Source organism: Oreochromis aureus, linkage group 5 (genome assembly GCF_013358895.1).
Source record: "Oreochromis aureus strain Israel breed Guangdong linkage group 5, ZZ_aureus, whole genome shotgun sequence".
In the NCBI taxonomy this organism is placed as follows: Eukaryota; Metazoa; Chordata; class Actinopteri; order Cichliformes; family Cichlidae; genus Oreochromis; species Oreochromis aureus.
The window spans coordinates 41,720,327-41,745,119 of record NC_052946.1 but is presented as its reverse complement, the minus strand read 5'-3'; the positions used below and the strand labels follow the sequence as shown (position 1 = coordinate 41,745,119).

Sequence of the window (24,793 nt, the reverse complement as noted above, 5' to 3'; positions counted from 1 at the left end):
GCGCAGACTTCCAGGATACAGTTTAAGTATTTCCTGTAAGTTTTGGAAGGATCCTTTGACACTGCGAGCTCAGGCAAAATGAGATATTAGTTTCATGTCTTCAATAGTCTGCATCACACCTGTACAGGTCACCTCTATGTTTACAAACTAATATAGATCTTCTGGATCCTGTGACATCACAGAGTTTAGTTTCCTGATGTTTTCACCACATCCAATCAGCTGTCCTTCCCTGCAGAGTTCCTCAGATCAGCCCATGAACAGCCCTGTTTGTGTCCCCCACAGACACCGACTACATCAGTGAGGAGGAGAAGCACAGGGTGGAGCTGATGTTGGCCTTTCTCACCGAGGAGTCCAAGCAGGCTGCAGCCAGCACAGCTGTAAGTACACCTGCACCTGTCACACCTGTCACACCTGTCACAGCTGTCATAGCTGTAAGTACACCTGTTGTGTCCTAACAATGTAAAAAACATGGATGTAGCCAGAGCGATGTGACCCGTCGCTCACAGACCTGGTTATGGTTCTGCATCCACAGACTTCACGAGAGCCTCACACAGGCTCAGGTACCTGCTGTTACTGATCTGTAACAGCAGCCCTATTACTGGTCACATGATTCATTAAAAACGCCCCAACACTGCACACAGTGCAGTTCAGGTGAAGCTAACAGACAGCTAGCAGCTACAGTCGCCTGGGGCACCATCCACCTGTCAGTCACAGAGGCCACGCCCCTAGAAAACTTTAAATTGGTGAGCCCTAAAAAGGATTTACTCGTTCAGGAAGTGAATTCTGCCCAATCAAGCGTGGAGCTGCTGACAGTGGCGACACCACGAAGCAGCTTCTTCTTCTTCTGTTGTCATTAAGGTGGAGTTCTGGAAAATGCATGGGCTCGTCCTTTTATAGCGCCTTCATACTCAGTTTGAGCACTCAAAGCACTTTCTGCTGCACCACCCACACACCTTCCATCTATGCCTAAGTGCTGTGTAACACACACACACACACACAGACACACACACACACACACAGACACACACACACACACACACACACACACACACACAGAGACACACACACACACACACACACACACACACACAGATGGACACTGGGAGGAACTCGGGGTTCAGTGTCTGTGTTTATTCCTGCTGGTTTTGGGACGTGCACGGTCTTCATGTTTGCATAAAGCAGACGCAGTAAACTGTTAGAAGTAGAGACGTTAGTATTTATTTATAGCTGCTGAGACTCTTTCAACCTGCTGATGCTGATTCTGCGCTCGCAGGAAAACACCGCTGCCTGTGTGAGGGTTAAAGTAACACAACAGAAGGACCCCACTGATCAATATATAATTAGTCTGTAATTAATAAGTCATGAAGCTGACCTGACCATAGGAGATTAAAAAGTTAAAGTTTGGAAAAACGTGATTGTGAGAGAAAGCCATTTCCTGCGAGGTGTCTGTTCGTCCTGCTCGCCGTCTCCGCGGGGAAACCCGATCCTCGACTCTCCGTTGTCTCCACCGCAGAGCTCGGCCGGCTGAAGTGGAGGATTTATTATTGATAAAGGAGGAGAAACGCTGCGTGTAAATCACTTTCCTGCAAAGTCATGCTCGGAGAACCGGAAATGAAATAAGAGCCAAAATATTATTAGAAGCTGGTAATGAAAGCACAGCGTTCAGTCAGCCTTCAAAGACAGAGATACTGAGGACGTGAAAAATGGAAAAGAAAGCAGAGTTTAAGTGCCGCCTGAGGTGGATTTCCACAAACCCACTAATGGCTGTCTGCTGATGCTCTCTGCTCTCGTTCAGCTGCGAGTAGGAAATGACTTCTGCTAATGTGAAGTTATGCTGCTTGTTTGGAAAGTGTTCCTCAGTCCAGACACGCCGAGAAATGTTAAGTGGTTTCAAGCTGCATCGTGTTTTTCACACAAAGCCTCGAGAAGTACGCTCGTCTCCCAACAACACACACCTGAGAACTTCAGATGATATCTGATTTTACACACACACCCAACAGATCATTTACAAACCCAGCTCGGTCTGGCAGACGAGGCTAAACACTGTGTGAATATACAGCTGTGCCCAGATGTTTATATATACTCATCAGCAGCATGAATGTCGGGCTTTAATTGTTCTGTTTCCAGGGTGAATGATTGTACAGCGATTTCATAAAACAAGCTTGACATCGTTTGTATTTACCTACAAAGCTTTAATAAGTGGTGCAGACGATGCTGCAGTCTTTCCACTGGACGAGGTCTGTTATGGGGATTGATTACTGCTGAAAGTTCCTCTTTACGGCACAAAAAGGATTTGTGTGGCAGCATTCATTGGACTGACTAATACTTGGAAAGTGGGAAAGTCCAAGGAACTCAGTGAAGATCTAAGAATAAAGCCTGTTGGTTTACATGAGCTGGGAACGTGTCGGCTCATCTGCAGAGACACGATCATCACTTCAAACAGCTGTACGTGAGTTTGTCCAGATGTGCCGTCACATCCAGTAACCAGCTTCCTCGTGACGAGAGGAAACTGGTTACGCCGTTCAGGAACAATCGAGAATAACTGAGACTCAAACCTGCCACAAAGCTTTCACGGTGAAGCCAGTTTTACATCTGAGAGAACGCCAACCAAGAAAGAAGAAGCTGCCCACGTGGACGAGCCAGAGGCGGAAGATGTTGAGGCATGGCTCGGGGATGGTAAAGTGAGACTGTGTGAAAACTCTCTGACTCCCGTTTGAACAGCAGGGGGTCTCTGGGCAGACCATCGCCGTCTTTGTTCTGGAGCGAGGCTACAAACCGCTGCTGTGCTTGGTTTTTATGTGCCAGCTTCATTTCCTGTTAAACTCACAGGTCACACTCGAGCCAAACATGAAGAAGTAACTGAAGCATTTTGCACCAAATGTTTCTGAGAAATTCGAGATGATCCGATGTGTAAGCGCTTCACCCAGAAAAACCTTTTCAAGATTTAAGTAACCACAACTTTGTATGATCGTTTAAACTTTTATTCGGAGAACTACAAGAGTTCTATGGGCTCAAAATGTGGTCATAAATATTTTGTACTTGTAAATCAGTTTTGTATGTGTAAAAAAAAAAAGATTTGTGTGTGGACTTAGCCAAAAACCCCCCTGCAAGTTACAAGTACGAATTTTGACCCTATTTTTCTTCCTTTCATCTGATTGGTCAATGTCATGTCAATCACAAATGTAACAATCCAATCAGAGAACAGATGGGTTTGGCTGTCGGAGGGGCACTTTTTTGAACTGCAGGTCCTTGAAGGGTAATACAGTTTGAAGCTGGAGGATCTCTATATAAATATCCGATAGCAGCTAGGTCCGCTAACTTTCAGCAGCTGTTGAAAGGATAAAGTTGTGGTATGTCAGTGGTTAGAAATACCATTATTACTTTAGGATTAGTTTAACACAAAGTCAGGGCTGACCCGGGACCATTGCTGTGAGTCACAGTGCGCAGCATAAAGGTCCTTTCACAGCACAGCATGTGCTGCTAATGCTAACTGCTAACTAAAAGCCAAGGATCCAGAATTTGTTGCGCTGCCTGCTGAGCTCTGTGGGTTTTTGCAGCAGCTCTACCTGTACTAGATGCACCTGCTCCTTGTCGTTTCTATCTCTGACTTTATGTCCTCTACAAGAGTTTCTGGTTTTTTTGCTAGTTCTTTAGATGTTCAATAAAAACATGTATGCTAATTCATAACGAAGAAAGCTTTGTAATGAAGACTGTCATTTCCAAAACACTGCCCCCCCCCCCGCGGTCCGCAGGGCTGTATTAAACACGTAGACCTGTGACACAAAAATCACCAAACTCGGACGACCACAGACTGTTTTCCTTCGTGGTGATGAAGGAAAACGCTGGGCTGGCATGTAAAAGGGCATTTATTCCCTTCAAGGACCTGCAGTTCAAAAAAAGCGCCCCTCTGACAGCCAAACCCATCTGTTCTCTGACTGGATTGTTACATTTGTGATTGACATGACATTGACCAATCAGATGAAAGGAAGAAAAATAGGGTCAAAATTCGTACTTGTGATTTGCAGGGTTTTGAGTCCACACACAAATTCTTTTTACACATACAAATCCTGATTTACAAGTACAAAATATTTATGACCACATTTTGAGCCCATAGAGTTCTTCTATTTTTAAAGACAGTCTCTGCAGGCGCAGGATGCTTGAAGGATCTTATTCTGGGAACAGTGGGAGCGAGGCAGGTGTGGTTCCAGTTATTCCCTGAAGACCAGGGAATAACTGGAACGGATGAATTAGGATGAGGACACGATCACAGAAAAGCTTTGATGGGAAAGTTGTGATCTGCAAACAGTTCCCATGTCTTTGACGCAGCCTCTCGGTTTATCAGCGCGAGCACACTCTGTACAGGTATGGCTGCTGGGTCTCCGCCTCCTTCTGTTGGGGCGGAGCTACTTTCCACTATAAACACACCCCTTTCAAGCAGTTGCAGAGTGTCACCAAGAGATGGCGCGTTCTTCAAAAACACTGCGACTTGTATCGTTAGCCTCGGTGTTACTGTCTTTGCCGTCTGATCACAGCTCACTGAGGCCTGTTGTCATTTGGTGCGTCAGTAAAACTGAATGTGACATTCATTCGCTGTCAAACTTAAAAATGTTTGTGTCAGTTTACACTGAGAATCACCAAAACAGAAAAATCATATTGTAGCACCCAGGTGGAGGTGAGTTCTGACTCTGGTAGTTTTTCATTTATTCTGCTGTTTGGGGAAACTTAATATTCTAGATTTCTTTAAACTGTGCTGTTGTGGGACTCCAAAATGGCGGCGCATTAGCTAGACGCACACTTCCCTCCTCCGTAAATCTTTGCCAAGACACCTAACATAATATCAACTTTTGAAGTTAAACTCTAACGGTATCCGCGCTTTGGACTCTTTTATGTCGTCTGCACCAGGTAAATCGGGCAGGGGTCGTGGTAAACCCTCACAACCTAAAATTGATTTCGGACCAACTAAACAAACTGGAAAAGCTAAAGCTAGCGCCATGTCGGAAGAGTCAATTAGCGCTGAAGAGGAAGGACCAAGCCACGCTCCGATTCTTGAAGCTATCAGAGACTTGAAAACCGACTTCTCCAACAGGTTTGACGGAATAATGGCTGCAATTGAGGGAGTGAGAAACGAGGTCGGAGAGTGCAAGGAGCGTATTGTAAATGTCGAGACACGCATTTCCGACACTGAGGACACGGTCGATAGCCTTCAGAGAAAAGTCCAGAGTCTCGAAAAGAAAACCAGAGATATGGAGGACAAAGTAATGGACTTGGAAACAAGGGCCAGGAGGGCTAACCTGAGACTGGTGAATTTACCGGAGAAGGTGGAGGGAACGGATGCTTGCGCATTTCTGGAAACCTGGATCCCGGAGACGCTGGACATCCCTCTGCTGAAGTCAAAGCCATTCCTGGAAAGGGCGCACCGAATCGGCCCGAGAAACGACCCAAACGCCCCCCCAAGAACACTGATCATGAAATTCCTGAGCGATAGGGATAAGGCAATGGTGCTGAAGGCGACCAAAATCAAAAAGCAAATACTCTCACGAGGACAAACCGGTGCGTTTCTACCCGGACATGGCAGCCGGCATACATAAGATGCAGAAAGAGTTCGACTCCGTGAGACGACGCAGCTCCGCAGCATGGGGATAAGACACGGATGCTTCTCCCGCCAGGCTCCTGGTGACCTACAAGGATAAAACACTGACTTTTGGCAAACCGGAGGACGCAGAGACTTTCGTTACGCGGATCCAAGCAGAGCGGGATGAATAGCGGTACGGATAGAGTTGGTAAAATAATTGAACGTTTTGCCTGGCAGCCAATTCCTGGGGCTACTGTGAACTGAACATTGAAATATATTCATACTGAACATCTGTACATGCCTCCGTTATGTCTGCATGGGGGTTAAAGACGCTGGTGATTACCTGTTTTGTGAGTATACCCGACCCCCCCTTTTTTTTTTTTTTTTTTTTTTTTTTTTTTTTTTGTGGGGGATTGATTACTTTTTGTTTTCTAGGAGGACTCTTTGAGTTGTTGTTATATTTAAATAGAGTTAAAGCACAGTAGACCCCTAACATTTATTTTATTTACATGAGTATATTTGGGATGGCAATATATTCCTGGCAAAGTAACTATTATTTGTATGTAAAAGCTAACAATGGAGGGAGTGTTTAAGTTTAGGATAAGTCATGTTGGATCATTCCTCAATAACTGTGGACTGGTCATTAGCATTACCGAGTGTGTAGTAAGGAGAAGGGGAAACTGGCCTTTAGGTCAGAGGGGTTGTGTTCAATGGTTGATGCAGTTAGACGCATCTGTGTTGTCTGTATTGTTTTGGTTGTTTCAAGGTACACTTCTATATACTAGCATGAGAAGATCATCTGAAAATAGCAGCTATGTCCAATGTCTTAGAAATTAAGATGACATCGTGGAACTGTAGGGGCTGCAAAAACTTAAAAAGTTAAACAAGTGATGAGAAGGTTAAAAGATATGCATTCCAAAATAATTTTTCTCCAAGAAACTCATCTTACTGGAAAAGAGGACTTAAAGATTAAGCGGAGGTGGCAGGGAGAGGTTTTTTCAGCACCATTTAACTCCCAAGCGAGAGGGGTTTTGACTCTAATACACAAGTCTGTCCCCTTTAATGTTTGTAAGGTAATTGCAGATAAGATGGGAAGGTATTTGATTGTTCAGGGTGCTCTCTATGCAGAACCTCTGATTTTAGTTAATATTTATGCCCCAAATAAGGATGAACCATCTTTTTTAATAACTTGTTCTGCACGCTGTCAGCACTTAGGGGTCAATATATTTTAGCGGGAGACTTCAATTGCACTCTGAACCCAAGTATAGATAAATCATCACATTTAGACAAATCTCATAGCCAGAGTAGGGAAACCATTCTTCAGTTTGCTAAGGAATTAAATCTTATGGACATATGGAGAGACAGGAATCCTGGTGTATCGACATATTCATGTTATTCAAGCACACATAAATCATACTCACGGATAGACTACTTTTTAATCTCAGCAAGTCTGTCCTATAAAGTGAACGGTTGTGATTATGGCAGTGTCCTTATCTCAGACCATGCCCCAGCCAGTCTGGTCTATTTGGATCCAGGGCTAGTACGAGATCCCCCAAAATGGAAATTTCAGCAAAAATGGATAAAGGACAAAGACCTAATGGCGTACCTTGACAAACAAATTACTGATTACTTTGAGCTCAATACTTCTGAAACATCTCCGTGTATTAGATGGGAAGCATTCAAAGCCTTCATTAGAGGCCAAATAATTAGCTTCACGAGCTCAAGATCTAGGAAGGCCAGACAAAAACTGAAATTACTGGAATCAAAATTAAAGCTACTGAGGATATGTACTTTAAGAACCCTGTCCCAAGCTGCACCAAAGTTTGCTGTTATTAAGAGCCCAATATAATGAAATCTCAGCTTCAAAAGCTACAGCTAACTTATTAAAACTTAAGCAGTCCGTTTTTGATCAAGGGGAGAAATCAGGTAAAATTCTGGCTTGGCGTATAAAACAATTCCAATTAGAAAGATCAATCACTGCACTTAAAAATGATAAAGGGAAACGATCTCTGACCCTGCTGCAATAAGTGACTCTTTTAAGGTCTATTATGAAAGGTTATACAGTTCTGATCTAAACCCAGGTGAACCAGACCCAAATTTTTTCTCTTTTCTTAACAATATGAATATCCCCAGAATAGAAGAAGAGGAATCCTTGAGACTGGGGGCTAAATTGACTCTGGACGAAATCTCAGAGGCAATAATGAGTATGAATTCTGGAAAGGCTGCGGGGCCAGACGGTCTGCCAATTGATATCTATAAAAAGTTTGCATCCAAATTAAAGGTACCCCTTTTGGAAATGTTTTCTGAATCTGCTCAAAATGGGATACTCCCACCCACTCTGAGAGGGGCCTTAATTACACTTCTTCCCAAACCTGGAAAATCGAATGATAAATGTGAAAACCTCGCGCCAATTAGCCTCTTAAACTCAGATTTAAAGATACTCTGTAAAATTCTAGCAAAGAGACTGGAGTGCCTTTTGCCAGCTATCATCAAGGAAGATCAAAATGGGTTCATGGTTGGGCGTCAGGGATTCCATAATGTTCGACGAGTGTTAAATATTTTACACGAGCAAGGGGGGTCTTCAGATACAGCTTTCTTGGCACTAGATGCCGAGAAGGCTTTCGATAGGGTAGAGTGGCCCTATTTGCTTGAGATTCTTGGTCGCTTTGGTTTGGGAGAGGGATTTTGTAACTGGGTCAAGCTTCTATATAATAATCCTTATGCAGAAATAATTACCAATAATGTTGTCTCAAAACCAGTTGAGATTGGAAGAGGTTGTAGACAAGGTTGCCCCCTATCCCCCCTTTTATTTGTAATTGCAATTGAACCACTTGCTATTGCTATAAGAGAACACGGTATGATCACGGGTATAGAGATCGGAGGGCTCGACCATCGAATAGCTCTTTATGCTGACGATGTGATCCTCTTTCTTAAAAATCTGGGAAAATCTATTCCAGCCATTTTAGACCTAATTGGAAAATTTGGACATATTTCTGGTTATAAAATCAATAAATCAAAATCTTCCATAATGCTTTTGAACTCAGAAGAAAGGATGAATCCACCTAAATACACCTGCCATTTTAGAAATGTGAATCAGTTTACTTATCTAGGTATTCAGATTGTCCCGAAATTGGAAGAGGTGGTGAACCATAATTATGGTCCAATTATGACTGACATATCCAAATCAGTGGAGAGATGGTCGAGTCTCCAAATTTCACTGATTGGTAGAATAAATATACTAAAGATGAACGTGCTCCCTAAGCTTCTGTATCTGTTTCAGAATATACCCTTGCCACCTCCCTCAGACTTTTTCCTTAAAATAAGAAAACTGTTTAATCAGTTTTTATGGAATAACAAGCGTCCCAGACTTCGCTTATCACTTTTATACTTGCCCTTTGATGCGGAGGCTGCAATGTCCTAACATGGTTTGGTATTACTGGGCAGCCCAGTTAAGAACTATAATGTTCTATTATGCTGCAGAAAAGCCCCCGCATGGAGAACTATTGAGTCTCTCTCTCTTAGGCTTCCACTTCCTACATATGTATACTCTGATAAATATAATAAACTTAAAGATATTACGCTTAATCCTATAGTTAAAAACATGATTTATATCTTACATGTCACTCAAAGATATTTAAACATAAAATCTCCCCTCTCCGTTTTTAGCCCGATTTGGGGCAACAATTATTTTGCCCCAGGTAGAGCGGACGGTGGTTTTAAAATATGGGCAGACTCGGGGCTGGGACTGGTGAAAGATGCTTTCGGGGTGATGGAAGACTTTTAAGTTTTGAACAACTAATCTCTAAATTTAATATCCCTCGAAAGCACTTTTTCAAATACCTACAGTTTAGGAGTTTTATCAGGTCTTATCATAATGATTTTACACAAATTCCCCCGCTGTCCACATTAGAGAAAATCCTAACCAAAAACCCCACTGGTAGAGGAATGATATCTGAATTATATAACTTGATGATGACATCCTCTCCTGATTCATCTGCTGCTAAGCTTGAAGCTTGGAGGTATGACTTACAGGAGGAATTGACAGTGGAGCAATGGAGTAAAGCATGTAAGCTAGCCCAAACACAGACAGGTAACACACGTCTAAAATTGCTACAATTTAATTGGTTGATGAGAGTGTACATAACACCAGAAAAACTTAACAAATTTAATATGCAGATCCCTGACATCTGTAATAGATGTGAAGAAGATAAGGGCACATTGCTCCACTGTTTATGGTCATGTCCAAAAATAAAGGAGTTTTGGGAAGAGGTTAGAGTAATGATAAAGGAGATTTTGTCAATTAAACTTGTGATGGATCCCAAACTTTTCCTACTGGGATTATATCCTGCAGGATGTACCATAAATCATTTTGAAAAAATTTTCATAAATATGGGAATACTGCAAGCAAAGAGAGTGATAGCTCTAACGTGGAGAAGTCTTGGCAAACCAAGTATTTCACATTGGTTCAAAGAATTGTCTTTATGTTTACCATTAGAGAAAATTACATATACTTTAAAAGATAAACAAGAAATTTTCCAGAAAATTTGGGGGCGCTACATCCAGTATATTGAGAATGAAGATCTTTCTGGTTTACTGCGGGAGACAGGGACAGCCTAACTATTCCCTGTACAGGACCACAACCATATGCTGCAACCTGAAGATTACTCTTTAAAATCTGTCAGAAGTCTCATGGACTCAAGTGCTTTCATTGAATGTACCTTATGTTTCGTTTATTGTGTAAATTTGTGTGTGTATGTACTTTATATATGTATATATGTAAAACTTTAATAAACATATTGTTGAAAAAAAAAAAAAACTGTGCTGTTGTGCAAACATCTTAAGCGACCTGTCATTTCTCTCTGTTTTGCATAAGAAGAGTTTTTTCTTTGTGCAGGTTTTACAGAGGTGTTTCAAAGCTTTGGACATTTTCAGTCCTCGAGCGCCGTTTCAAGCTAAAGTGTGTTAGACCCGTGTTAACTGGATAGATGGGCTCTCTGCCGCCTGCCTTCCTCTCCTCACGCACTGCTCTCAGATGGCCCCGCCCCTCCCTGAGCCTGGGTCTGTGAGCGGTTTTTCCTGTTCAAAGGGACTTTTTCCTTCCCACTGTGGCCAAAGTGCTTGCTCTTAGCAGGTCATCTGATTGTTGGGGTTTCTCTGTTGGGTCTTTATAATATGAAGCACTTTGAAGCGACTGTGATTTGACGCTATTTAAATAAAACTGAATAGAATTGAACGTTGCAGTTTTTCCTGCACGCTGTGTAATCCTGCAGGAATTTATTACCATCACAGCTGAGCTTATCGAGCAGGATTACCCAAACCGCCATCTTACCCAGGTGCAGGGAGGGCGGGCCTAGAAGGTGTCACAGCACCATCTCTGCAACCTCCTCAGAAGGATTGGTCACGTCTGTGGAATATGGCGCTTATCTCCGTGGTGATGCAGGTAGTTATTAGGTCAAAGGTCAAACCTTCATGGATGATCGTTTTTCTGTGACTTTCAGTCTGAATGGAGCCTTTAAAACAGGAAACGAGCAAAGCACCAGTCAGCGGTTTTGCTTTCAGCGCCGACTTCCTGACACTTTGAAGCGTCGGCAGCAGATTCATCAGAGCACGTCTGGAGTTTTTACTTCACCTCAGAATAAGTGGAAAATCAGTCATCACTGAGACAGGACATTATCCTCATTATTAAGACACGCTGCGTGAGATAAAACATGCATGCCGTCCATTTTTGTCCCCATGCGTCATCGGGGTCGTGCATGGTTTGGTCTGAGTGGACCTGAGTTTCCACAGAGAGGTGGGTTGGCACACTGCTGCTGGCTCTCTGATGCTCACACCTAAATCTTTGGAGCCAGAAGCAGCGATCGTTCTTTTCTTCTCTCTCACGTCTTTAATGGCAGTGGAAACTTTGCCACGTGTCATAATGGATGCTGACTTTCCAGGTTTCAGAAAGCCTCGGTCGCAGAGACGGGCCTGACCCCAGCACAGCCCTGCAGACGCCACTTTCAGCTGCCCGTGTGAGATTAAATCATCAGGCTGTTTGAAAAGCTGTCAGGGCGGTTAGCTGCTGCTGTCCATCGATCGTTAAAGCTCACACTCGTCTCTGCACACACACGTATATACACACACACACACACACACTGTTGACTGCTTTCTCTGTGTTTGCTGATGTTTGCCAGGACAGCACACAGGATGTCAGGGCAACCAGCTCCACAGAGATGGGTGTTAAAGCTCCAGTGATTATCCTCTGAATGGAGGCCGTGTGTGTGTGTGTGTGTGTGTGTGTGTGTGTGTGTGTGTGTGTGTGTGTGTGTGTGTGTGTGTGTGTGTGTGTGTACGTGTGTGTGTACGTGTGCGTGTGTGTGTGTGTGTGTGTGTGTGTGTGTGTGTGTGTGTGTGTGTGTGTGTGTGTGTGTGTGTGTGTGTGTGTGCGTACGTGTGCGTGTGTGTGTGTGTGTGTGTGTGTGTGTGTGTGTGTGTGTGTGTGTGTGTGTATGTGTGTGTGTGTGTGTGTGTGTGTGTGTGTGTGTGTGTACGTGTGCGTGTGTGTGTGTGTGTGTGCGTCTGTGTGTACGTGTGTGTGTGTGTGTGTGTGTGTGTGTGTGCGCGTCTGTGTGTACGTGCGTGTGTGTGTGTGTGTGTGTGTGTGTTAAACCTGCAGCGATTTACAGCTGAGAGCTGCTCAGGTTTGGACTTGATGTTCCGCCTTGTCGGTTTTCGTTGTCACGACGTGATGATGGTGTTTGATGTTCGGTCTGTGAGAGGTCGTCACCCTGAACTGTGACTCACACATAAAAAACACTGAAGAGTAAAATAAGCCAGTGAGTAAGTAGTTTACGCACTGGCTTACTGCGTAACTGCAGTTAAACGTCACGGGGCTGTTCTGCGTACAGGTGCGTCACCTGCAGATCTCAGGTCCCTGAACTCACACAGGTGTTGAACCTTAAATCAGAGCTGCAGTCGTTTTAACTAAACACCACAATAGTTTTGGTTTGTGTGTCTTTGTTTTGCTGTATTTTTATGTCTGTGTTGAGTTTAGGTCAGTGGATGTAAAAGCTCTGAACGTGCCCGTGCTCCATGCTGGCCCGGCCCCTTTTGTTGTGTGGTTGAATATTTCCATCAAGCTGATGACCTCGAGGTCTGAGGCCAAACCTCCAGCAGAACATGGTTCAGGGAGGGGCGGGGCCATCTGCTGCGACCGGTTGGGGTGAGAGAAGGAAGACAGGATAAAGACATGCTGTGGAAGAGAGACAGAGATTAATAACAAGTGTGATTCACCTTTTTCATTAACTGGTTAAAAATATTATATAATTCCCCAACAGCTTGTGTGAGAACAAATGACCAGACATCCTCCAGCTTCTGTCTCCTGAGGGGCACCAGGCAGGGATGCCCACTCTCCCCTTCACTGTTTGCAATTTTTATTAAACCACTAGCAGCAGCAGTTAGACAGAATTCAGTAATTAAGGGCATAAAATGCAAGAACGTGGAACATAAAATCAGCCTTTATGCGGATGATGTGTTACTTTTTCTCCAAAACTCACAAACCAATCTCTATGGGGTGATTGAACTGATAAACTCTTTTGCAAGAATATCAGATTACTCAATTAACTGGTCAAAATCTACAGTCCTTCCGATTAATTGCTCCTTCCATAATTCCTCTTCTACTCCACTGCAATCAGGAAATATAAAATATTTAGGTATTAATGTTTCTCCCAAGCTTGCAGATCTAACTAAATTAAACCATATCCCACTTTTAAAGAAAGTAGAAGGTGATCTGGCTAGATGGAAATGTCTACCCATATCACTCATGGGAAGGGTTGCCGCTATAAAAATGATGGTCTTACCAAAAATAAATTATTTATTCTCAATGATCCCAACTAAACCGCCGCAAGATTGGTTCAGATCTCTAGATTCATATATGTCCAAATTCCTTTGGAAAAATAAGCCCCCACGTATAAGCTTAAAAACATTACAAAAGACCAAGGATAAAGGAGGATTAGAACTACCTAACTTTCAGCACTACTTCTTAGCCAACAGGCTTCAGTTTATCTCAGGATGGCTAAAACATACTTTCTTAGATGAACCTTGGCTAGATGTAGAACAAGCACTTTGCAATAATCTAGAGATTTCAGATCTACCATTTATCAGCTCAAACATCCAATGACATGAATGCTTCAAAAGCATCAACATCAGCTCTTCTCTGACAGCGTGGTGGGAGTTTCTGAAGTTGACAGAGTCTTCATTAATCCCATGCAAACGTACACCTATCTGGAACAACCCTGACATATTACAAAACAATAATATGATAAACTTTCCAGATTGCAGTGGTAAAGGAATCAAATATTTAGAACATATACTAGAAGGAACAGACTTTATTTCATTTGACAGACTAGTTACACAATATGGGATCAACAAGAAAAGATTTTTAGAATATCAACAAATTAAATCCATAATAAAAAAGAAATTTAAACCCGGTCAAGTTGAATTACAAACACCATCAAGTGTGGTTCAATTTCTTACTCTTAACCCTCATAATGTCCTCCCGATTTCCATACAGCTGTTGTCCTCAGGGGTCAAAAATGTCCCCACTTCATTTGAGTGTTTTTTAAAGTATAAAGTATAAATTGTCAATCAATTCAGTGTTACATCTTAGTTTTACTTAAGACCAACACATTAACACAAAATTTACCCAACATTACACATTTTAGGGCCACCAGACCTTGTTTACAAAAAATACACCCTGTTTTTTAAGCGGAAATAAAACAAGAAAATAAAATATTTAATTGTTTAGATAATTTTGACTATCTGACTAACTACAGAGTGCTGTATGTTGAACTTTAGTGAAAAATTTGTTTTTGAACCATTTAACATTTTTAAATGGCAGCACATAATCACACCTGTTGTCCTCAGGGGTCAAAAATGTCCCCACTTCATTTGACTGTTTTTAAAATATAAATTATAAATTGTCAATCAATTCAGTGTTACACCTTAGTTTTACTTAAGACCAACACATTAACACAAAATTTACCCAACATTTTACATTTTAGGGCCACCAGACCTTGTTTACATAAAGTACACTGTGTTTTGAGCAAAAATAAAATGAGACAATGTAATATTTAATTTTTAGATAATTTTGACTATCTGACTAACTACAGAGTGCTGTATGTTGAACTTTAGTGAGAAAGTTTTTTTTGAAGTGTTTATAATTTTTAAATGGCAGCACATAATCACACCTGTTGTCCTCAGGGGTCAAAAATGTCCCCACTTCATTTGAGTGTTTTTAAAGTATAAATTATAAATTGTCAATCAATTCAGTGTTACACCTTAGTTTTACTTAAGACCAACACATTAACACAAAATTTACCCAACATTACACATTTAAGGGCCACCAGACCTTGTTTACATAAAGTACACTGTGTTTTTGAGCGAAAATAAAATCAGACAATAAAATATTTAATTGTTTAGATAATTTTGACTATCTGACTAACTAAAGAATGCTGTATGTTGAACTTTAGTGAAAAAAATTTTTTGAACCATTTACATTTTTTAATGGCAGCACATAATCACACCTGTGGTCCTCAGGGGTCAAAAATGTCCCCACTTCATTTGACTGTTTTTAAAATATAAAGTATACTTTGTCAATCAATTCAATGTTACGTCTTAGTTTTACTTAAGACCAACACATTAACACAAAATTTACCCAACATTTTACATTTTAGGCCACCAGACCTTGTTTACATAAAATACACTGTTTTCGAGTGGAAACAAAACAAGAAAATAAAATATTTAAAAGTTCAGATAATTTTGACTATCTGACTAACTACAGAGTGCTCTATGTTGAACTTTAGTGAAAAAGTTTTTTTTGAACCATTTATAATTTTTAAATGGCAGCACATAATCACACCTGTGGTCCTCAGGGGTCAAAAATGTCCCCATCTGGTTTGATTGATACTTAATTACTATGAAGTGGATTTTTCCCCACTTTTAATTAAAACTTAATTCAAACATTCTGACACATTTTTTATTCCATTTCAAATTTAAGTCTGTTAAAACCCTCATAAAATGAATTTTTTCTTTGTTTTCGGGTAAAAATAAATCAAATCATCAGTTATTGTGATTATCGTTTCACAACCAGAGTCAGTTGCTTTAGCAGATGATCACAGACGGGTATATGTCAAAGTTAATTTAGAAAGCTGTTTTAAACTACAAGTTTTTACTGGCAGCAAATAATCACATCTGTTGTCCTCTGCGCTCAAAAATGACCCTGTTTGCTTTGACTGTTTATAAAAGCCATAAGTATAAAATATCATCCATCTCTGTGTTTCAAGGTTTTATTCAACTTTATTCCAACTCATTACCTGACAGTTTTCTATATTTTGGCATGGTAGGACACCAGGGCATGGGTCTGAGTGAAGGCAAACTTTCATGTCCATATTTGACACAAGTGCAGGAGGAAGCTCAGGTTTATTCCTCTGCACTGGTCCCATCATGGACAGCTTTCTTTTCTGCAGTTGCAGGCAAGGGTCATATACAGTAAACAAGTTGTTACAGATGATTGTTTTCTTTTGGAAACCTGCAATGTTAGGGACAACTCGCGTGTCCTGACTGCAGGCCAGGCGTTTGCCATCGGTACACTAGCATGTTCCATGTACAGCTGGACCTGGCATGACATACTGCCATGTTTTTATCTCATAGGTTTACTTGGGATGTTCTGTTGGAATGGACAGAGTCCTCTGAGCGGGACTTTGTGCTCATACAGTCACATCAGTATCAGGATCTTACATCACAGCAGGAGAAACACCCACTTGTTCCATACACCTCAAATGGGAGCGCGTTTGTGTCATGAGCGACAGGGCTCGCAAAATCGCTAGCCCAACGTCGCGGAGCTAGTGATATCTCCAGTCGGGCGATCATATAGCCCGGCGGGCGGGCCCCTGCACGATGATCATCTATTGTGTCTTTATCAAGAAATTATATCCTTTTGCGCTTCTATGATTAATCTTGTGTCACCTTTAAAACTGCTCTACCAGACTCAGGATGTCATAAACTGTCCGTAGCGACTCCACTGGATGTAGAATCAACATACCCACATAAGACTACAGCTGCATTCGATCCATTTTTTTCCCTTTGTTGTCCCTCCTTGTTCGTCATAGAGTTAGCTGTAGAGCAGCTCATCTGCTAATTGGATGGTTGTTGGTTCAGTCTCTGTGTGCTCTAGTCTGGAGTTCTTACCAAGGTGTCCTTGGGCAAGTTACTGAACCCCAACTTGGTCTCTGATGCATCCATTGGCATGTGAGCGTTAAAAAGCAGAATACAAGCAGAACACTGTGTATAATGCGTTCAGTGCTCGAGTAGAAAAGCCAATGAAGGAGTATGGGACCTGGCATATGTGCTTGGACTGTGATAGATTATCTTTCTCTGTGGCACATGAGAGAGTCATGCATCGTCTGTCATTGGGATGTTAGAAGACCAGATCAATGTTTCCTCACATTACTGCAAATATTCCTCCGTCTCAGCTGACTCCTCTTTCCTGCTTGATTCTTTGTCTTCATCATATAATTGAAATGGATGATGTGCAGTCCTCTGACACATCTTCTATTCCAGTTTCACATTCTGAAAACTCAAGAAACTTCAAGAAGCCCAGTCACTTTCTTTCCAAGTTCCTCAGACTACAATGCCCTGGATGCCCAAGAACCTACTTGAACATAGTTCAGATTCTTCATCACTTTTCTTCACTTCATAGCCTTCTTCCACTTCTGCAGGTGGGTGATGTGCTTTTTCAGAGCTAGGGTAGCATGTGCTCTAAATATTGACAATATTTTCTATATCTTCTAACCCTGGATCTTCCTGAACATTGATTCTTCCTCCTCATTATACTAGAGGACAATATGTGCTTTGTCCTACTGGTCATTGCTTTGCACAACATGGTAAAAAAAGTATGCTCATCAAAGTATGCAAATCTCTAGTGCAATGGAGGCTTGTGAGCATACTTTCTGTGTATGTATTATTGTAGGGTCGACCTTACAATACGAAGCACTTTGATGCGACTGTTGTTTTGATTTGGCGCAGTATAAATAACATTTTATTGAATATAGAGCACCTGCCTCCTCATTGTGCTGCCTGTTGTTGTTGTTGTTGTGGTTGTTATGACCAGTGCTTGACCCCAAACATCAGTGATCCAAGATCAAAGATGTTTGATAGCAGTATGTTGTGAAAATACGGCCTTTTGCAACACTTTGTACTTTGGGGTCATTTTTGTCCACGAGGACAACAGGTGTTATAAAATCGAATAAAAACCCCATAAATAAATCAAATTACTTAAAACTTATTCCAATCATGCATAGTATAGTAATGAATAACTTCTGTTATTTTCAGACCATTTGATGAATAAAAAACATATTTTTGATAGCAAAAGATTTCTGTAGAGGACAAAAATGACCCGTGGACAACACAAGGGTTAAAACCCCAAAATTACTATCCAAAATATACAGAATGCTTTCTAAAACAGATGAATCAATATCACTTCCTACTGCAAAATGGGAAGTGGATTTATCAGGGGTTTTTTTCCCATATATTTTTATTGAAATTTATTATAGTACAATACAAACAAATATTGAACACCCTCACATTCACACACCCATCCATACATCAAACCTGCCTACATCACATTCAAATGTAGAAATGAGCATAGTTCTCACAGTAATACAAAAATACAATGGGTTAAGATAGACAAGATTTTCCCTTCCTTCCCTTCTTCTTTTCCTTCTTTTTCATAAATGTCCTTCACCTCCACTCCCTAAAATATCCATATATGGCTTCCACATATTCACAAAGTCCCATATTTTGCCCTTGGCAATATATGTTAGTCTTTCCAGGTGCAGAGAAACTGCAATTTCCTTCTTCCACAGTCCCATGGAGGGAGCATCCATACTCTTCCAACATAGCGCAATGGCTCTTCTGGCTTGAAGTAGTCCATAGTCCAGTAATTTAGTTTTTTTTTCCCGATTGCTTAAATTCCCTTGGGTATATTCCAAGTACACAGAGTTTTCCTTTTAAAGGGATTTTTACCTTAAACACTTCGGACAGATATTTGATAACATCTTTCCAAAATTCCTGGATTTTAGGACATTCCCATAGACAATGAAGAAGAGTTCCTTTTTCAACTAAACATTTAGTACAGATGTCCGGAATATCATTGGACATATGATGAAGCTTGACAGGTGTTATATAGGTTCTCATGAGCCATTTATATTGCAGTAGTTTAAAGCGTGTGTTTATTGTTTGTTTTTGTGCTTTTAAGCAAGCCTGGTTCCAGTCATTTTCATCTATGTCCTCTTGGATCTCCCTTCTCCAAGCATCCAGTTTATCTGCTGCTGAGTCTTTGGAGGAAAGCATCAGTAAATTATAATATATAGAGAGAAAACCTTTCCCTTTTGTATTCTTAATGCATGCATCCTCTATTTTTGTTAATGGTGGAAGTTCATCACTCCTTTGCAGTTTTGATGACAAATAGTTTTTCAATTGTAAATATTTAAAAAGTGCTTTGGGGGTATTAAATATTTTTTACATAACTGATCAAATGTGAGCAGCATGCCGTCTGCATATAGGTCTTTAATTTTTTGAATGCCTTTATTTTTCCATATTTTAAATCCTCCATCACTTTTACCAGGCGTGAACTTTTCATTTCCCCAAATAGGGGTAAATTGCAAAAGCGATGGAGGATTGGCCACATATTTATGAGCTGCATGCCAAATTATAATTGTATTTTTCAAGGAAGGGTTCAAGTCAAGTCAAGTTGGCTTTATTGTCACTTCAACCATATACAGTTAAAACGAAACAACGTTCCTCCAGAACCAAGGTGCTACATGCAACATAAATTTACAACATAAATTAACAGAAAACACTAAACTAGCTAACTAAGAGGCCTAGTTAGCTGGCTAGCAGAGACAAGACAGACTGACCTAACATAAATTACAACATAAATTAACAAAAACTAAAAAATCCAGTAATAATATTGTGCAGAAGAGCATTTACAGGTTGGTGTGTACGATAGTTTGGTGGTGTAGGTCAGTGTGTTTGCGCTTGTGTTGATTAGTCAGTCCAGTCTCAATGCTTTGAGGTAGTTGAGTTAAGCTGAGTGATAGTGTGTGTGCATGTGTGTTTGTGTGTGCGTGTGTGTGTGTGCGTGTGTGTGTTTATCAGTCCAGTCCCTTTCTGTTGAGGAGACGGATGGCTTGTGGAAAACAGTCTGGATGTGTGTGCCCGAATGCTTCGGTACCTTTTTCCAGATGGCAGGAGTGTGAAGAGTGTGTGAGAGGGGTGTGTCCAATCAGCCACAATGCTGGTGGCTTTGCGAATGCAGCGCGTGTTGTAGATGTCCTCAATAGAGGGGAGAGAGACCCCGATGATCTTCTCCGCTGTTCCCACTATCCGCTGTAGGGTCTTACGGTCCGATATGGCACAGTTCCCAAACCAGACAGTGATGCAGCCGCTCAGGATGCTCTCGATAGTTCCTCTATAGAAGGTGGTCAGGATCGGTGGTGGAAGCTGGGCCTTTCTCAGTCTTCTCAGAAAGAAGAGACGCTGTTGGGCTTTCTTGTGCAGGGAGCTGGTGTTGAGGGACCAGCCGAGGTCCTTCTCCAGGTGGACTCCCAGGAATTTGGTGCTGTCAACGATCTCCACAGAGGAGCCGTTGATGCTCAGCGGTGAATGGTCGCCTCATGTCCTCCTAAAGTCAACAACCATCTCTTTTGTCTTGTCAGCATTCAGAGACAGGTTGTTGCCTTGTATTTCTTCTTAATGTCTTAGTGTCTGAAGAATATAGAAAAGTGTGTAAAGGAAGATCTGGAACAGATTTTTGCTCAATGTCAACCCAGGCTGGAGGTGTTGTTGGGCAGAAATAATGGGTGGCTGATGTTAGTTGGGCAGCCATATAATACCATCTGAGGTTGGGGACTTGGAGACCTCCTCTTTCATAGGGCAAGTAAAGTAGTTGTAAGCGGAGCCTTGCCTTCTTATTATTCCAAATAAATTGGTTAAATAGTTTGTTTAAACTGTCAAAAAATGAAGTTGGTAGAGGCAACGGAAGTGTTTGGAAGTAATATAAAAATTTGGGTAAAATTGTCATTTTTAGGATATTTATCCGGCCTATCATAGATACAGGCAGGTTTGTCCAACGGTTTAGCATTTCCGTGACCTCTTCTACAAGGGGATCATAATTTATTGAGGTTATGTCCTTGAGGCTTGGGGTGATCCTAATGCCTAAATATTTAAAGCCTGTTGTAGTTGTTTTAAATGGGGTGGTCACCACAGGGCGTCTTCTTTCTTCTTCATTAAGAAACATTAATTCTGATTTCGAATTGTTTTTTTTTTTTTGTTTTTTTTTGTAACCTGTCCCGTTTGGTTCTTTTGCCATCAGAATTATTGTCTAAAGGTGAAGAAAGATGCCCAACGGATTTACTTTACCAAATGGACCATCCCAGCCTTGCCGTAATGGTCCATTTGATTCAACTTTTTATTGTTTATTTTATTTTCACTTGCTGAATACGGGACAGACTTGACTGGAGGAGAGAACGTGGAGAAAGAAAGAGGAAAGGAAAAACCTGAGAAGAGGGACGGGGAAAAGGGCAAAAAACAAAACCAACAGAATAAGCAGACAAAAAATACATATATCGATCACCTGGATCACCTGTTGAGAAAGAAAAAAAAGAAAGCAAGCAGAAGAAAACGAGAGTAATAAACAAGATCACAATGATATATGGGAATATGACAGTAAATACTAAATATTAAACATTATTGTGCAGCACGTGAGATCGACAGCGCAGTGTGTGCTTTGAGGTAGGAGCCAAAAAGGGTGTAGTTTGTGTGTGTGATCACCCGTGTGTGCACCTGTGAGCATGAACGCTTGTTTTTAAAAGGTTCCTTCATGTAATGATCTGCTAGAGGGTGTGGGGGCCACTGCCCGTCCTCCAGGGCATGAAGCAGGTATGGAGGAGATCAAGACTCCAGACATCCAGAGGCCCCCAGAACACAAGAGACCAAGGAAGACCAACAGAGGGGCAGCCGTGCCACTATCCCAGAAAGAGCTGAGGAGAGTCCCAGATGAGGGGTCACTTAGCAGCCGCGGGCAGAAGCCAGGGGGTTGCAGTGGCGTGCCCGTGAGCTCCGCCGGCAGCCAGCTGTGCCTGAGTGACCCGGCGGCCAAGGGCACCCCATCCCAGAAGTGGCCCGAGCGAGCCCCAGGCTCCATGCCCGATAAGCAGCCGCCAAGGAGTGAGCCGGTGGGTACCTGGGCGCCCACCCGGACACAAAGAACCACCAACGCACCGATGTCTGAGGGCGTCTGCCACCGGCAGGGGAAGTGGTGGGGAGATGGGCCTCAAACCTTGGAGGGCCTGAGATGTCCCCAGAGAGGTGGCGTCTGATACCCAACCTGACATATAGACACAGACAAACAGGCACACACAGATACAAACATCTATTCCCACCCTCATGCTCTCATATACAATTACTCAACACTCACCCAACGTGGAGACAGACATAGAGACACTGTACACACAATCACACTCCCCAAGCGTACTCTAAGCCCCGGGTCTAGGTACCCCTGCCCCTGGAGGGGAAACTGCGCCCAGACCCAGGTGGTGTTACCCTTTTCCCTGCGGTGGGGAGAAGCAGACCGCCCGACTCCGCAGCAGCAGGGAGGCCCCACATTCCAGACCCCAGTCGGACGGCCAACTCCTCCTCCTAGCCCCCGCTCCAGCAGGCAGCAGAGAACGGGGGTGTGGGAAGACTCAAACCTCCCTCCACCCGCTCATATGTAGTGTTGATGTATGTGTGTTCTAAGGTGCATTTAAAACCCAGGAGGGCATGGAGCTACCTGCCGAGAGCAGCAGGTAAACGTATAGCCCCTCCTGCTGGCCCTCAATGTCTACGTGTATTTAAAATTGAGAGGTGGGCAACGACGCCAGGGGTGAGGTGTACACCCTGATGGTAATTTGGAATCCGTGTAGCGTGCCCACCCCCAAGATCCTATATGTATGTGTAATGAGAGTGTGAGTAATGTGAATGTCTAAGTTGTGGGATAAAATTGAGGCAGAGGCAGCCAGAAGGGGACAGAGGGGGGATGTCTCCTCTGCACCCTGGTGACACACCCCTACCCCAAGGCCCTGCATGTGTGGGTGATTGTGGTGGAGCGGGAAGAGGAGGCAGCTGGAGATGGGGAGGGAAGGAAGGGAGGGCAGTGACCCCTCCTGGGGCCAGCTCCCCGCTGACCCCAGTAGGCACCCCATACTCTGCAACCCGCCAGGGAAAGGGGGCCCAGGCCCATCCGGACCGGGGCCCAGTGCAGCAACGCCGCCCGCCCCACAGAGCCCGGGACAGTCCACCTGACCCCACCACAGAGAAAACTGCACCCACCCCATCATCCACTCATCTTCCAGACTACACAAGACAATAGACGCCCAGGCTGAGATCTTCCTCCACCTCTCCTGTATCTCCCCCTCCTGCAGAGAGAGTTCCTGAAGAGAGGAAATCTCCTGTAGGATGTGACAACCTCCCCCACCAGTTGAAGAGCCCCCCAGGTGGTTCGATGCACAGGCGGCACCCTGTGCCAGGACTGGGCCCCCATACACCCACCCGCCCACAACCCCGGCAACACACCAACCAGGACCCAAGCCCCTGAGGCCCGGCCAGGGCCCCAGCCCAGAGACGGAGTGCCCCCAGAACCTCACGCCCATCCCGGACCCACCCAGGGGCAGCCAGGCTACCAGGTCAGTAACCCACGTCCGTCAGCACAGACCCTCCCCTAGCCCTGCTGCACGCAGCCACGAGGAAACCGTCACCTAAGAGCCAACAGAGCCCCTAATTGGCCATGACCGCTACCCCGGGTTGAGCCCCCCAAGGAAGATGCTCCCAGGGAACCCCCTGATGCCCTAAGCCTGTCCCTACCCCCACACCAATCACAACAGTGAAGGTGGGACCAAACTATGACCCCCACCCCACTAGGTGATGGAGCTGATCAAAGGAGCCCAGAGCAATTGATCTGATGTGGTGGCAGAGGCTGTATCAAGACTAATGTGATCTAATAGATAATTTCTATATTGGTTAGAATTAAGATTATTTTTATTTTCCAGTTCATGAGGACTGTTTTCTTGGCTATGCATAGGGCAGTGAAAACCATATGGGCTATATTCTTTTCCGTAGTGACATTATCTAAGCTGCCCAACAAACACACTAAAGGGAAGTTGGAATGTTACATTTCAGACACTTTGATAAGTCTTCACATATCTCGCGCCAAAACTTCTGAACTGGTGGACAGAACCAAAGTGCGTGGATATAATTGTCCGGTGAATTGGTTTGGCAGTGTGAGCAGTTGTCGGTAGACGTAAAGCCCATCTTGAACATCCGATGACCTGTATAGTGCACTCTATGTAGTATTTTGTATTGAATTAATTGAAGACTGGGATTTCTAATTAGATGAAAGGTTTTAAGCAAATCTGAGACCAGAAGTTTTGGTCTAAGTTAACTGATAAATCCGCTTCCCATTTTGCAATAGGAAGTGATATTGATTCATCTGTTTTAGAAAGCATTCTGTATATCTTGGATAGTAATTTTGGGGTTTTAAGAGTAAGAAATTGAACCACACTTGGTGGCGTTTGTAGTTCAACTTGACCCGGTTTAAATCTCTTTTTTTATTATGGATTTAATTTGTTGATATTCTAAAATCTTTTCTTGTTGATCCCATATTGTGTAACTAGTCTGTCAAATGAAATAAAGTCTGTTCCTTCTAGTATATGTTCTAAATATTTGATTCCTTTACCACTCCAATCTGAAAAGTTTATCATATTATTGTTTTGTAATATGTCAGGGTTGTTCCAGATAGGTGTACGTTTGCATGGGATTAATGAAGACTCTGTCAACTTCAGAAACTCCCACCACGCTGTCAGAGAAGAGTTGATGTTGATGCTTTTGAAGCATTCATGTCATTGGATGTTTGAGCTGATAAATGGTAGATCTGAAATCTCTAGATTATTGCAAAGTGCTTGTTCTACATCTAGCCAAGGTTCATCTAAGAGGGTATGTTTTTGCCATCCTGAGATAAACTGAAGCCTGTTGGCTAAGAAGTAATGCTGAAAGTTAGGTAGTTCTAATCCTCCTTTATCCTTGGTCTTTTGTGGTGTTTTTAAGCTTATACGTGGGGGCTTATTTTTCCAAAGGAATTTGGACATA

General features: G+C 42.7%; 1 protein-coding gene across 2 annotated transcripts in view; it reads left to right on the top strand.

Annotated features, from left to right (window-relative positions):
* LOC116322120 (E3 ubiquitin-protein ligase RNF123) overlaps window positions 1-24,793 on the top strand; it is a 111,884-nt gene that overhangs the window by 69,343 nt on the left and 17,748 nt on the right. For both annotated transcript variants that reach the window (XM_039612073.1, XM_039612072.1), the window contains exon 38: window positions 283-377. In XM_039612073.1, coding sequence (XP_039468007.1) covers window positions 283-377 — 95 coding nt within the window. The remainder of the gene's footprint in view (window positions 1-282; window positions 378-24,793) is intronic.